A 13677-nucleotide genomic window follows, 5' to 3' on the forward strand; every position below is an offset into this window, starting at 1 on the left:
GAAAGCCAAAAAAGAGGGCAAGAACTGCTTTGAATCATTGAAAGTATACCGAAATTGCATGTAAAGAGGCAGCTATCGTAAGAGGAAAACATTTTATTCAAAGCTATTATTTCGAAATTTGAAAATCATTGAAATTGTTATTAGTAAATATATATAGATATTCAATTGAAAATGCCTCATAATATAAGAAATATAATATATTTAATAAAAGTAAGATGTGACTTACAAGAATTCTTTATAAATTGCTTTAGATTGTTCCGACCAAATCCTTAGTGTCATTTCAATAAAAGAAAGTACACACAAATTAGATAAATGTATCCTTGTTGCAATAGGCATTTCAGTAATAAGAGGTGTAAGTAAACAATGAGTTAGACAACTCAGTAATTCTGATGTATGGCCTACTGATGCAAACTTTAATACGCTCTTCAATAATTTACACTGAAATAAAAATGTTGAGATAGATACACATAGGAAAGAAACATAGATAGATAAAGAAACAGAGAGAAATTCAATTCTTAGCTACCTTAGACATTTTATATGAAGCTACTGCGCGTGAGAATTCTTTATTTGATAGGAATAAATCGCCAACATATTCCAGCAGATGTTGTCCATTCCATCCAAAAATCATTGCTAATTTTCCAGCTTCTTGTAACTCGTTTCTCTTCAATACTAATTCCATAAAGATCGAAAGAAGAGATTTTCTGAAATAAAGCAATAGTTTAATAATTATAATGTATAATAGCAAAAAATTACACAAGTATTTAAAAATTAATTAGTATTAGAATTATATTATCTCATCATGAGAGAAATACAAGCAAGTTCAAGAAATAATGTAATATATTTGTTTTCTTGATCCCCCCTATTTTAAAAAATAAAAGTAATTAAATAACATTTTGCGTGCTGCACATCAAAGCTATTGCCGTAACGTTGAAAAAAAAAATTACAAAAAATAAATCTTTGTTGAATAACAAGATCTATTATTACAATTTTGTTTCTTGGTTTGCTTTGTGAACCCTTGTGTCTTCATAAATCATGCGATAAATTTTAAACTGACCTTAATACAACTTCGTATACACAGCGGTTTGTCACAATTATACATGTATCCAAACTAAACGGTTCGACCTTAATATCTTTCACATTCTTTGGTAAGGTATTTTCGATTTCCTCACAAACTTTTCTCGGTACTGTATTATTGAATTGTGTTACTTTGTATACCGCGCGTATTACTTCTTTACTATTTTTAAAAGAAAATGTTCCGATAATAGACTCGGGATTAAACTGATAGTCTTTGTTTACATGAGTCTCGGATAATTGATCAGATATTATATATATTACATATTGATTAATATCGGTAATAAAAAATAATCTATGTGCTAATAAAACCGTTTCGCATGACTTAAACACTTTGTGCATTGACAAAGGTACCATAGTTAGATTTGGACCGTGTACCTAAAATAAAGAAATTTTCATATTAGAAGGCTAGAATATATTAAGTGCTTGGGAATTAACTGAGGAAAAATATCACAAAAAGATCTCACTGTGATATAATTAGTAACAAGATGATAGCATGTATACAATTGTCGGTTTTCTCTGTCATATTGCAAAGATAGAAAAGTATCTTTTGATATTGGTTCTGGACTAACAAAACCTAATTTGCATTGTGATATTTCCGAATTAACAGGAATTCCATTATCATTTTCTTTGTTTCTTGCAGCATCTGTGATATAAATACATAACAATTGTTTTATGAATCTTTTAGTAATAGTAACGGTGACCAGATAAATATGCAACCGAAATATATTTATCACTTGTATAAACTTTTCTTTGTACAATCATGTTTATTTCAGGTCAAAAGCGATGATGTACGTAATTGTGTACTTTTTCCGCATAAATAGATAATATAAAAAAACGTATGTATGCATCATAAATATTTATTTTTAAAGCACGAATTAATTATGAAAATTTTCTCATTTGTTAAAAATATGAAATATCGTTTTAATATTTATAAAAAAAAATAATATAAGTGTTTCATCATTTTTCCTGAGAGGCATTTAATATTACATTTTGAACATTTTTCTACATATTCCGTACACCTACCATGATATTGTAAACTCTCCTTTAATGTTTGATTTTTGGTATCAATTATCTTCTGTTTAAGAATAGTCAATTTTTCAACAGAGAGCTGTTTAAGCTCTTTTAATTTAGATTTATTAGGAACGGAATCTTCCACATTATAATGACTAGCACCACTTAAATTTAATTCGTTATAAGGTTTTTCGTTTTCAACATTATGTAAAAGATTAAAAGACATGTGTTCCAAAGATAAACGCCATTGCTGTTGAAATTTACTTGTTATCAAAAGAGATACAATCTCATTGTATTCATTTTCACAAAGATGTAGATTGCTTATACTTTCATTAATGTATGTTATGCCTAGTTGTTGTCCATTTGAAAGATTTATAAATATAATTGCTCCACATTCCGTTCCTATAATGCCTATGTCCTCAGATATTTTCGTATTTCTCCACCATATAATAGCTATTGGTCTAAAAATAGTATAATTTTCAAGAAATCTTATATAGATACAATTAGAAAATTATATATTTATAAGATAAAGAATAATAGGAATAAAAAATAGTCTGTGCAGAAGAAAATAAAGCAGCAGCTATAGCAAGACAGTGTAAACTTTACAATTACTGCCTATATTCACAAGAATTATTTTAATAAAATTACCTGAAATGAGAAATTTGTGAATTTACAAAAGATATATAAGTTGCATCGTCAGTTTTCCATTTTTTGTCAATAATGCAATTTTCACCAACTAAAGTTAAAGCAGGTAATACATACAACGAACCATCTAAAGTTACACATAATAACCAAGTACCACTTGAATCAAAGCAAAATGCAGCTATTTGTTTATGTAGCCCTTGAAACCATGGTATTTTTTTAACAACAGGTAGACAAGAAGATTCCCTTTTATAATAAAGAATAATTTCAGCATTGTTGGTTGCTAATGCAAAAAATAATTTTCTTTCAAGTTTGCACTGCACACTATGCTGAATCTCGGTAGTTTTAATTAAACACTGCAGCTTGAATAAATTATCGCCCATTGCTATTGTCTCAGGATCCATCACAAACGGTATCTCCTAAAATAATGAATACATACATTTCATATGACACACATACGAATGTAATTTATAAACATATAATCTTTCACAATAGAATTAATTGATAACACATAAGATAAATAATAATATAACACTATTTCATTTAGTCAAATATTTACATCATTAAATTTGTTTGCTATAACATTTTTATGAGATGAAATGCATGCATAATCTATGCATGTATTTACGACATGTATTATTAATTATCGTTTTCTGTCAGATTCTAGAGAAGATATATACGTGTATGTGTGTATACTTGTGCTCCATACATTATGCGCAACGCTTTTTTTTTTATATCGTTGTTATTGTTACTTTCCAAACTGTCAAAATATCACATAATTTCAAGGTTATATTTCAAGGAAACGTCAATGACAGCGCTGGACAGCGTTCAAAAACTACACCGGCTGTGTTCAGAAGATATAAGCCTTGTTAGGGGATCCGCACAATAAAAGGAACAGAGAATAAGAATTTTAACCTATCAGAAATCATGTATTGTAGAATATACAGTTTCTGATAGGTTGAAATTCTTAATCTCTGTTCCCTGTTCCTTTTATTGTGCGGAGCCCCTTACTTTTTCGGATCATCCAATTATAATTCTAGATCTAGAAGAATACATCAATAGCAGTGAACGTTTACTCAGCTATTGAGTTACTACAGCACAGATGCTTGTTTTAAGGGCTACTGCAGCAATGGAACATAGGAAAATACATTTTAGCGGAGTGGAATCAGCGAAATGTATAATTTTTTAAATGGAATTATATTTTTTTTACGTAATAAAGTTCCTTTAATTATTCTGTATATAAAAGTATTAAGATAGAGATACCAAAAAACCAATAGTTTACAAAATATTTTCTATTTTATTCTGACACATATTAACATGAAATGTTAAATATCCGGTAAACTATTTTTTCTATAGTCGTATCTTAATATTTTTTAACAGAATGGCATGAATCAATTTTTGATGTAAAAGAAAATTAATATAAGTTATTAAAAAAAAATATTCAGGCCAAATGGATAATTTTTTAAACAAGTATAAACAAGTATAAAATTATATACATTGATTTTACATACGTATGCTTAAAATCTTAATATATTTCATATTTGTATATTATATTGTTTCGTATTTTGTGTACTCATCTATATACAAAAAACCATCATGCTATCATCTAACTAGAAATAGTAAATCAACTCTGCTTACAATTATTAATGCTTCTCTCTTATTCATCATACAATTGCTCTTAAATCGTATGTGTGTGTATGTGTATGTTATATATATATACACATATATAAGCCAAAAATCTCTTTAAATCAAATTAAAAACTGAAGGCACCCGTTTTAAAACATACATTTTTTCTAACCGTTTGCATCCCTGAGTTACATTCCGGCCTTATGCTATACGACACTTTTATACTGTTAATTAATAATTTTACATATCATAAATAAATAATATACATTATTTTCGATACATACAAAGAGACGTTGATTTATTATAATTGTAAATAATTATTTGTAGACATCACATTGAGGTCGATTCTACATCAAGGCCTGTTAATATAAGATATCGTTCTTGCAAGCGCTTCATGTGTGATATTAGATATGCGTTTTCTATGTACAAATCCTTTACCAAAATGTCAGCACTTGCTAATTTATCAGCCTATGGGATAAAAATAATGATAAATTTTAATTTTATTAGATTATTATTATATTAAAGCTTATCATTTTAGCTTTGATCAATCATTCTGTGTAATATTTCATAATTGATGTACCTTTTTTAACACTCATTAATTTTAGAAAGATGATTCACCTATACATACGTATATACATATAGATGAATTATTTTTTAATATATATAACACAATTTTTTATCCACCATTATTCTCTTACTCCAATTTCGTAATTAAGAGAATGTGATTAACAATTGTTATTTGGAAAAAATGGAACTGCACATAAAACCCCTTATAAATTAATATATAATTATGAACATTTGTGTCGTACCTGATCAACAGTTGTTTGAACTTGTATGTGAAGTCTTTCTTGGGCATTACGGAGAAGGCACTGTAACTCACATACTTCCGTCTGGTGCTGCACCATAATACCTATAATAGCAAGTTGCAATAATTTTGTCCTTAAATTAAAAAGATTTTAAAAAACGATAATCTTAAAAACAAAGGATAAACATGTTTTTCATGCAAACACAATTTTGAAAATGTATTAAATTACTTTATCAGTAATAACGTGAAAAAAAATACTTACGTTGTAATAATCTTTCAATATACTGCCGCTGCTGTTTAATATAACGCTGCAGATGACGTTTCTTGCGTTCTTGTGCGTAAAGTTTCATTTTTAAGTTCTGAAAAATGTTTAAATCGATGCAATCTACTTGCTGTTGAACATTATTCTCTGAACATGTACAGCTAGTTTCTTTCATTGTATTATGTATCAATTTAAATTCTGAATCGCACTTATCTTCCTCTTTCATTGCCATAGTTTTATCAGCAATATGTGGACTATTATGATATATCTTTTGATCTTTACTTATATCTTTTATTACTTTTGTAGAGCACTCAGTATGTGTATTATATAGATTATGACCGTCTATGTGATCCTCTTGTTTCAACAATTTGTTAAGATTATTGGATAATGAAAATTCTGCTGAAGTATGACATGCTTGATTGTTTGTTCCAAATAAATCCGTATTTGCGAATATTTCGTTCGTTGATAGAATACTGGACATACTGGAAGATTTACAGTGCGACGAATCTGACAATGTTGCTAAAGAAATTTCGTCTGGTACTTGTACATAGGAATCATTTGTAATTGGTTGTTCTATCAGTCTTAACTTTTCACGGAGGTCTCCAATTTCTAGATTTTTCTGAGAAATATCATTTTCAGTTTTTATTTTCCATTTCTCAAATTCTTCTTCGAGATCTATATACTGAGACATTAAAAATATTAAAATGTTTTTATCAGTAAAATAATACGAGTATGCACGTGTGTGTATTTCAAAAACAAAAATAAGCATAAACGCAAACATAGATTTTATCTTACCTGTTGCTCCAAATTAAACTTTTCTTCTATAGGAGACAATCGTCCATTATTTTTTGATTTATCCGAAGGACTAATTAATTCTTCATATTCTGTTATTTTATTAATAAGCTCGGCAAGTTTGTCGTCACTTATTTTTTGTTCTTGTTCAAAAAGCTGTCTTTCTTCTTCTAATTTGGCAGCCCAATAATCCTCACATTCTTCGTATTCCGTTTTTAATAAATCTAAACTTCGTTCGAGTTCTTGACAACGTTCGGTCAATTGTTTCTTCTCTATCTCTAATGATTCTGTGTTTGTTGTCACAATTCTTGGAATACTTTCGACTTCAGTAACGTTCGGAGAATTATTTTTTTCCTTGCTGGCTTTCCATTGATCCATAGGATATTCTTCTTTTCGCGGTGGATAATCTCTAAGACTCATTGCCTTATTTTGTATTAGATTTTTTGCATCTTGACCAGTGAAATTATTCAAATCTTCTGCACTATTGGACATCGCTGTACGTTTCGCAGAAGGTTGCTTTGGTATTTTCGAAACGACTAAATCTCGCAAAGACTCGTTAGCTCGTTCCTCACATTCCATTTCAAGCTCAGATGCTATACTTTTCCCAAAGTCTTGTGCGGGACAACGTAGTGCAAAGTCCGATCGCAGACAAGTAAGCAATTTCGACACACTAGCTTTCAAAGAACATTTCTCTGGTAGGCATTTTGCACTTGTTGATAATATATTTTCCAAATCTTTTATAATTATATCTCTTTTGTATTCCATTGTATCACAATTGGATATATCAGTCTGACCTTCGTCCATTGGTATTTCAAAGTCATCACTTGATGCTTTACCACTGATCTGCCGATCCACTTCAAACTCTTGTGTCATATGGTTTTCATCTTGATTCTCATCTAATTGTAAATCATATGCCAAAGACGATGGTGTCTTATATGACGTATCTTTGCCATAACATTTCGAATTTTCCAATTCCACACAAAGTTCGTCGTTTTGATCTCGTAAGAGCGTTACTTCTGACTGTAACTGTTTAATACGATCAACGAAAAAATTAACTTGTTCTTGTTGCTTGGCTTCTATGCTTTGTATCTCATCCTGCTCCGCATCTAACACTTTTATTTGAGTTAACAAATCATTATTAGATTGCCGCAACTTTTCAATCTGGCTAAGAAGAGTTTTATTCTCTGCTTCGAGCATTTGATTTTCTTGCAAAATATGTACGATTTTATTTTTCATATCATGATTATCCTTTTGTAGTGCCTGTAACTGATCATCCTTTGATTTTAGAGCCGCGGCATCCATCTCCCGTTCGATATTCAGTTGATCTGATAATTCTTTCGTAATTTCAGCATAACGTTGTTCGCTCTGTCTCTGTAAATCTTTTTTCGTTTTTTCCAACTGAACATGATACTCATCGATCTCTTGTGCTAATAAATTCGCCCGTTCATTGGCCTCTAACATGTCAATCCGCATTTTCTCTCTTTCCACCTTCATGTTGTCTATTATAGCAGTTAAATTGCGTTGCTCATCCTGATGGGTAATCATCGTTTCTCGTAACAAATTAATATGAGTCTGAATGGTATTACTATCTAATGATTCATTTAAACTTTTGAGTTCATCGCATATGATATTTGTTATTTCTACAAGACTCGTGTCCAAAGCATCAAGATCTCCACTGGATGATAGTGTAGCTATATTAGAAACACCAGCAACTTTTCCCTCTTTATCCGAATCTCTGTTAGTTTGCGTTGAATCAATTTCACAAGACACACGTGTATTAAAATCTAATGTATTTACATCATAGTTTACAATACTGCTATGAGATGCAGTATCCTCTCGTAAAGTCTTGATATTTTTTCTCTTTTGAAATATAATTACAAACTCGTCAAAACTTATTAATCCATCACAATTGCGATCGAGACTTTCAAAGATAGATTCTGTTATTTGTTTAGGGAGTTCTGGAATTTCTAAACAACTCGATATAAACTGTATCGTTGCAGGTTCTGTGTTTTCACTGAAACAAACCTTCACTTTCTCCCATAAGCGTATCAGTCTGCTCTCGTCCATTGTAACATTAGCTTTCATATCTTGAAGATGAATCCTCGAAGTACTTGTGACCAATGGTAAAGTTTGATTTTTCTCGATATCTCGATTGCATATATTTAAATTATGATATGGTTGTACAATATGCTGTTTATCGGTTATTGAACCTTGGAATTTTTTCAACAAGAGTAATAAACCATCTCGGAATTCTTGAAAGGATATTGTTTGTTTATTTGGATGATGTTTGCAAATGCACAATTTCAATTCTTCAATCAATTCATCGAGGTGTAATTTATTGCAAATGGAAAACAAATCATTCTCACTGAGTTCATCCTCTCCTTTTGTCAAACAGCTTTCAAATACAGCAAAAAGTTGTTGTTCGTAAAGGTCATTGCCATGCTCAGCCATGTTTTTCTTTCATGATTTCCTAATTAATTAATGCTAATCTCTATATATCTGCAAAAAAATAACAGGAATCTTGTTCATTACAATAGATAGTATTTCATATTACATATATTAAAATACATGACTCCAAATTACTTTTTTGCATGTGTGTGTGTGTGTTTTGGGTATTGTATAATAAAACTAGTAATATTATCTGAACCTGAAATAATTATTCCTGTCAAACGTACCTAATAAAACTAGTGTGATTAAATACAAATAATCACACAAAACTGCTGCGTATGTATCTACATACACACTGAAATATAAACGTTTATTTATTTTTTGCCTTAACAGTCAATGTGACACACACACACACATTTATCCTCTTCTCTTATACAACATAATTTCAATTTAATAAAGGACTGTATCATATTGTTTGAAATTATAATTCACTTCGATCATGATAAACTTTCAAGATCGAGTATTTTTAATATTGAGAATCTTCGATCTTGAGACCATATAATAAATTTAAAAAAAAATATATATATATAATGAAGAAAATAATAGAAAAATTAATTGCGTTATTTCATATAATGAAGAAAATAATGTAATACTTAATTACGTTATTTTATTAAGCGAAGTATTGAGTGAAACTAATAAAATATATGTGCAGGAAAGATTTATACGATATTAAGGTTAATTAATCGTCCTAAATAATCATTAACCTATCAATTTCTATCCAAATAAGTATTACTTTAAAATAATTACTTTTTTCAATATTAAATATTATAAATTCATTAGATCTTTACTGGATCTTATTTAAATAATGTATTTTATTTAATAATTAAGAGAACAAAGAGACTCAAATTAAAATTAGTCAACTTTTCTTGATACACAATTCTCTCTCTGTCTCACCTGATCTGACCGATCTGACGTTGAACCGTTCTTAATTCGACTGGCAGGAGTGGCAGGATTACTAATAAAGTCACTAGATTTACCTATAAAGTACTGCAAACTTGCATCCATCTTGACGCAAGACGCGGTTATTTTTAAACTTATATTTGTATAAACGCACTTTGTTTGGGAAAATAAAACCGTAAAATATGTAAATAAATTTTTTAATTGTAAATAGTTTATGAACCTAAAAAAATATTGTACAATTGCTTAATTTTTGTATTTTTTAGTCTAATACAGGTTTATTTGTTATTAAAATGTCACTGGATAAAAGTGCACGAAAGTATGTGTATTTCAGGAATATTATGTAATAGTAAAATGTTATTAAAATGTTACATATAACATTCTAAAAGTATGCCTATAAAATATTACTTAATATTAAATAATAAAAAATTACACGCGGGTGCCATTAATAAATATACTATTATTACATTAGTATTGAAAATACTAATATAGATCAAAGATACGATATGGTTTGAGATAAAATAATCATACTATACCATCAATTAATAATTTATTATGTTTTAATATAAAATTGCTGGAATATATACTTATAAAATTACGATTTATCTTATAAACATTTACTTCGAGTAACAATAGTGAAAATAAAAGAATAAAGTTGTAATATATAAGTAATAAAAAATATAATCAAAATAAAAATTAAAAAATCAAAATGAATCGCGATGACGATCTTACTGCTTACTATGCAATATTACTTCCATTGTAGACGATCCATGAGATACACTATAATAAATATGTTAAATAATATAATTACGTATATGTACTAATTAATTTAATTACAAAATAATATATATATATATATGTATATATATAATTATTAAAGCTCAACACATGCGCGTAGTATCATTAAAATTATTAGCAGTAGGATAGTTGTGACTGCAACACAGCAGAAATCGTCACTCTTTTTATTCAATTTGAAAATAATAGTAACTGTAGTAAGATGAATAAAATTTGCGTTAACAATATTTTTTACTTACGTTTTATAATCTATTTGATACATCATTACCATTTTCTTTACCATTTGCAATTCGCGATCCAAATTGAAAAGCTCTTTTAGGAAAGTTAGCTGTACATTGAAAACCAATTTTGCAGGCTAACAAACGTAACAGTAATTTATCTCCCAATCCACTTGGCATTTTTTCAGTTGGATAACATCTATCAATAGTTATACATATACTCATTCGTAGTAATCCACAAATTGCTTATTATCATTTAAATTTACCTGTCCCATGGTTTTATATGCTGCACATATTTCACCAAATTTTCGTCGAGGTACGGCAAACGGGATTGTTTCCCATGATCAGAAACAATCCGGTCGTCTCGACCTAAATTTCTTTCAGAAATCCTAGTCAATTCGACATTTAGTTCTTGTACCAGCGCATCCCATCCTTTATGCTTTAATATAGTTCTATGTCTCATGTATCCACCGAATAATTCATCCGCCCCTATGCCTAAAAGTAATATTCTGCACGGCGATTCGTATATTTCATTGGCTGGATAGAGGACACCTTTTGCTCGACTTGCAAACCACATAGCACATCCTAGACTCTCATCCAGAATTGTACACAATGGATGCAATAAATCACAAATTCGTGACGCGCGATACAGTTGCAATTCCATTTGCGTGATGTTACACTGAAATAAGCATTGCAATCAGAAAAATGGTTCCACGAGTTCTTCCTATTTTTTTCTTTTTTCAAAGATTTTGAAAGAAATATTTCAAATATAGACACTGTACTTCTATAAAATTCCATTTCCTGTTGGGATAAATTCGCAACAATTCGGAATATGTTTGTCGTCCCGTTTTTCTGTCTGGCACATCATATTTCTGCGTTACATTCTCCTTTTCATTGTTCGTATGACTCTTGCTCTGATTTTTGCTTCCCAGTCTTTCAAATGCCACATTAATGAGATCGATACTTTCATCTTCTGGAACGTATTTATGAGCAATTGCTGCTAAAATTGCAGAGTCTAGGCCACCAGAAAACAATACACCAATTTTGGAATGAGCACAAGTAACATTTCCACCGTTTAGTACTATTTTTATGCATTCCTTGCAATAATTTGGTTTTTTCTTTATTCTAATTTTCACAGACTGATGTAACAGTTCCATCAAACATTCGACTCTTTCATTTACCTCCTGATTTTTCAACAGATATTGCAATATCTCATTAAAATCTTTACTATATGGTACATTTTCTAGATATTCCACATCCTTTGGATCTGGATGTAGATGCAAATTCGTCAGTGCAGACGAACAAGTATTCAATATAGTTTCTTTAATATCAATATCTACATTTAAATTTGTTTCTAATACTTCAATAATATCCGTAAACTTCAAATCAGGTTCTTTCCATGGATAACATGCTAAATTTATCTGTGACATATTTAAATTCATTACAAAGATACCTATAGCCGGTACTTCTACAATTCCTTTTATTTTTTTATTTGCAACCGAAGTTAAAGTTAATGAATTACTTTTGTTGTCTACTTTTAAAAGTAAACTGTGTCGTCCGATAATATCTCGTCCAAAGTATAATGTATTGCTTGATTTTTGATAATATACTAAACAATAAGGACCTTCAATTTTCCGAAGTACACACATGATATCTGTAGTAGATTGTAATTCAGCCAATATGATATTTGTATCGCAAACATCATCTTTTGCCTAAAACAAGTATAATTATTTTAGATACAATTGTAATTTTTATTATATATACATATAGATATTTCAATATCAAAACACAATAAATATAGTAAACTTTATTTAAGCTGCAAAATATTGGCCAATCACAGTTGAATGTGAAAAAAATAATCGACTATGACTGATTAATTTCTTACAATTTAAGATTTACTAAACCTATGTTTTGAGACTAACTATATTTTTCTTGTTCAAAAGAAGCAAAGGATTCAGAGTTGACATTTCTATAATTTTTACAAAATACATTTATAACATATTTTTATTTTTACATACTATATATGATTTATTTTGGAGGGACATTCTTAAGTTAAAAACAATTTTTAATGATGTTTATTCAAAGCATCAATCAGAATATTCCATATACATACATGATTTACGTACCAAACAACCCGAGAAAAGATCTCCATTCCAAAGTAACAAGTTATCATTATCATCCAAACTTGGCTGTGTCATTATTCTTGGTCCCTGCATCCATAACACTGAGGCAGCAAAGTGTCCATGCCAGTCATGACTCAAAGTCAAATGTTTCTCCATAAAGTAATCAGGACCTCGGGCGGCTATTGCATCTTTACAAATATTCCACTAAAATAGATAAAATAAATCAATAGATCAGGAAAAAAATTACTATACTTTATATCTATTATAATGAATACCATATAACGAGTCTCTTTTACAGTTCCTGTAAAATTAAATAATTTCACGATAATGCAATGTCAAACTCTCAATTTCTTAGTTTCATTCTAGTAGAAAAAATTTTTTAGTCTCTATATTCTAATAGGAAAAAAAAACAAAAATGATATAATTATACTTATACATCTTTCAAAATTTTAGGATCTAATCAAATTTTGCAGTGTTTATTTTTAATGTAAACGACTCGTCATAACGTTTGTATATACCTGTTTAGAAGATTCAGAATCATGTTGGGGTTGATATATAGAACAAAATATTCCACACATTATACCGGCATGAGTAAGATCGATCTATTATAGCTTATTGCTAGAAAAAAATATATAAATTAATTGAGAAAATAAAATTCGAGGCAGAAGATTAATTAAACTTTTTATATTTTCAATCGGTGCTGATTCGCGGCAATTTCTGACCGAATCTACTGCTAGGTTACTTTTTACATGTAAAAACAAATGATGCTGCTATCTTACAGCGATACGGCAAACTTACAACACATTTTCTCTTATCAATTGATAAATGGACATAATAAACTTTATAAAAATGAAGAAATAAAAGAAATAATGCTCTCAAATGTTGATTAATATTTCAAGAATAATAAATATGATATGATTTGAGAGCCACTTTTTTTATTTTTTCATTTTTATAAGACTTGTATATCCATTTACCGTACGAGTA

The 13677-nt window shown here is 29.3% G+C and overlaps 2 protein-coding genes across 5 annotated transcripts in view; both read right to left on the bottom strand.

The window, feature by feature from the left end:
• ca (RCC1 and BTB domain containing protein claret) overlaps positions 1-8944 on the bottom strand; it is a 16751-nt gene extending 7807 nt beyond the window's left edge. The window contains exons 1-10 of the mRNA XM_018517635.1: positions 8888-8944; positions 6216-8711; positions 5421-6102; positions 5163-5263; positions 2734-3146; positions 2098-2546; positions 1539-1717; positions 1055-1449; positions 524-701; positions 227-438 (exon numbers count right to left, since the gene is read on the bottom strand). Coding sequence (XP_018373137.1) covers positions 227-438; positions 524-701; positions 1055-1449; positions 1539-1717; positions 2098-2546; positions 2734-3146; positions 5163-5263; positions 5421-6102; positions 6216-8663 — 5057 coding nt within the window. The 5' untranslated portion in view covers positions 8664-8711; positions 8888-8944. The remainder of the gene's footprint in view (positions 1-226; positions 439-523; positions 702-1054; positions 1450-1538; positions 1718-2097; positions 2547-2733; positions 3147-5162; positions 5264-5420; positions 6103-6215; positions 8712-8887) is intronic.
• A 1342-nt stretch (positions 8945-10286) lies between these two features.
• On the bottom strand, positions 10287-13436 carry LOC108767638 (asparagine synthetase domain-containing protein 1). Of its 4 annotated transcripts, XM_018517624.1 has the most exons (7): positions 13212-13436; positions 12697-12897; positions 12093-12282; positions 11353-11585; positions 11123-11249; positions 10837-11065; positions 10457-10769 (listed from the first exon to the last, which is right to left on the bottom strand). In XM_018517624.1, exons 1-7 carry the CDS (start codon positions 13269-13271, stop codon positions 10595-10597), a joined length of 1215 nt encoding a protein of 404 aa, XP_018373126.1. In that variant the 5' UTR covers positions 13272-13436; the 3' UTR covers positions 10457-10594. The 4 variants fall into 4 exon arrangements, with proteins under 4 accessions (XP_018373119.1, XP_018373126.1, XP_018373121.1 ...); XM_018517617.1 differs by adding an exon at positions 10287-10337 and having other exon boundaries at positions 10592-10769; positions 10837-11249; positions 11353-12282; XM_018517619.1 differs by having other exon boundaries at positions 10837-11249.
• Positions 13437-13677: the final 241 nt, after the last annotated feature.

This window comes from Trachymyrmex cornetzi, unplaced genomic scaffold (assembly GCF_001594075.2).
Source record: "Trachymyrmex cornetzi isolate Tcor2-1 unplaced genomic scaffold, Tcor1.1 scaffold121, whole genome shotgun sequence".
NCBI lineage: Eukaryota > Metazoa > Arthropoda > Insecta > Hymenoptera > Formicidae > Trachymyrmex > Trachymyrmex cornetzi.

What these genes read in the sequence shown, in the direction of transcription:
- LOC108767638 (XM_018517617.1), bottom strand. Translation starts at nt 13,271, where the DNA reads ATGTGTGGAATATTTTGTTCTATATATCAACCCCAACATGATTCTGAA. An exon ending in ATTCTGAATCTTCTAAACAG is followed by an intron (nt 12,898 to 13,211) that starts GTATATACAAAC and finishes TATCTATTTTAG; the next exon opens with TGGAATATTTGTAAAGATGC. An exon ending in CATATAAAACCATGGGACAG is followed by an intron (nt 10,770 to 10,836) that starts GTAAATTTAAAT and finishes AACTATTGATAG; the next exon opens with ATGTTATCCAACTGAAAAAA.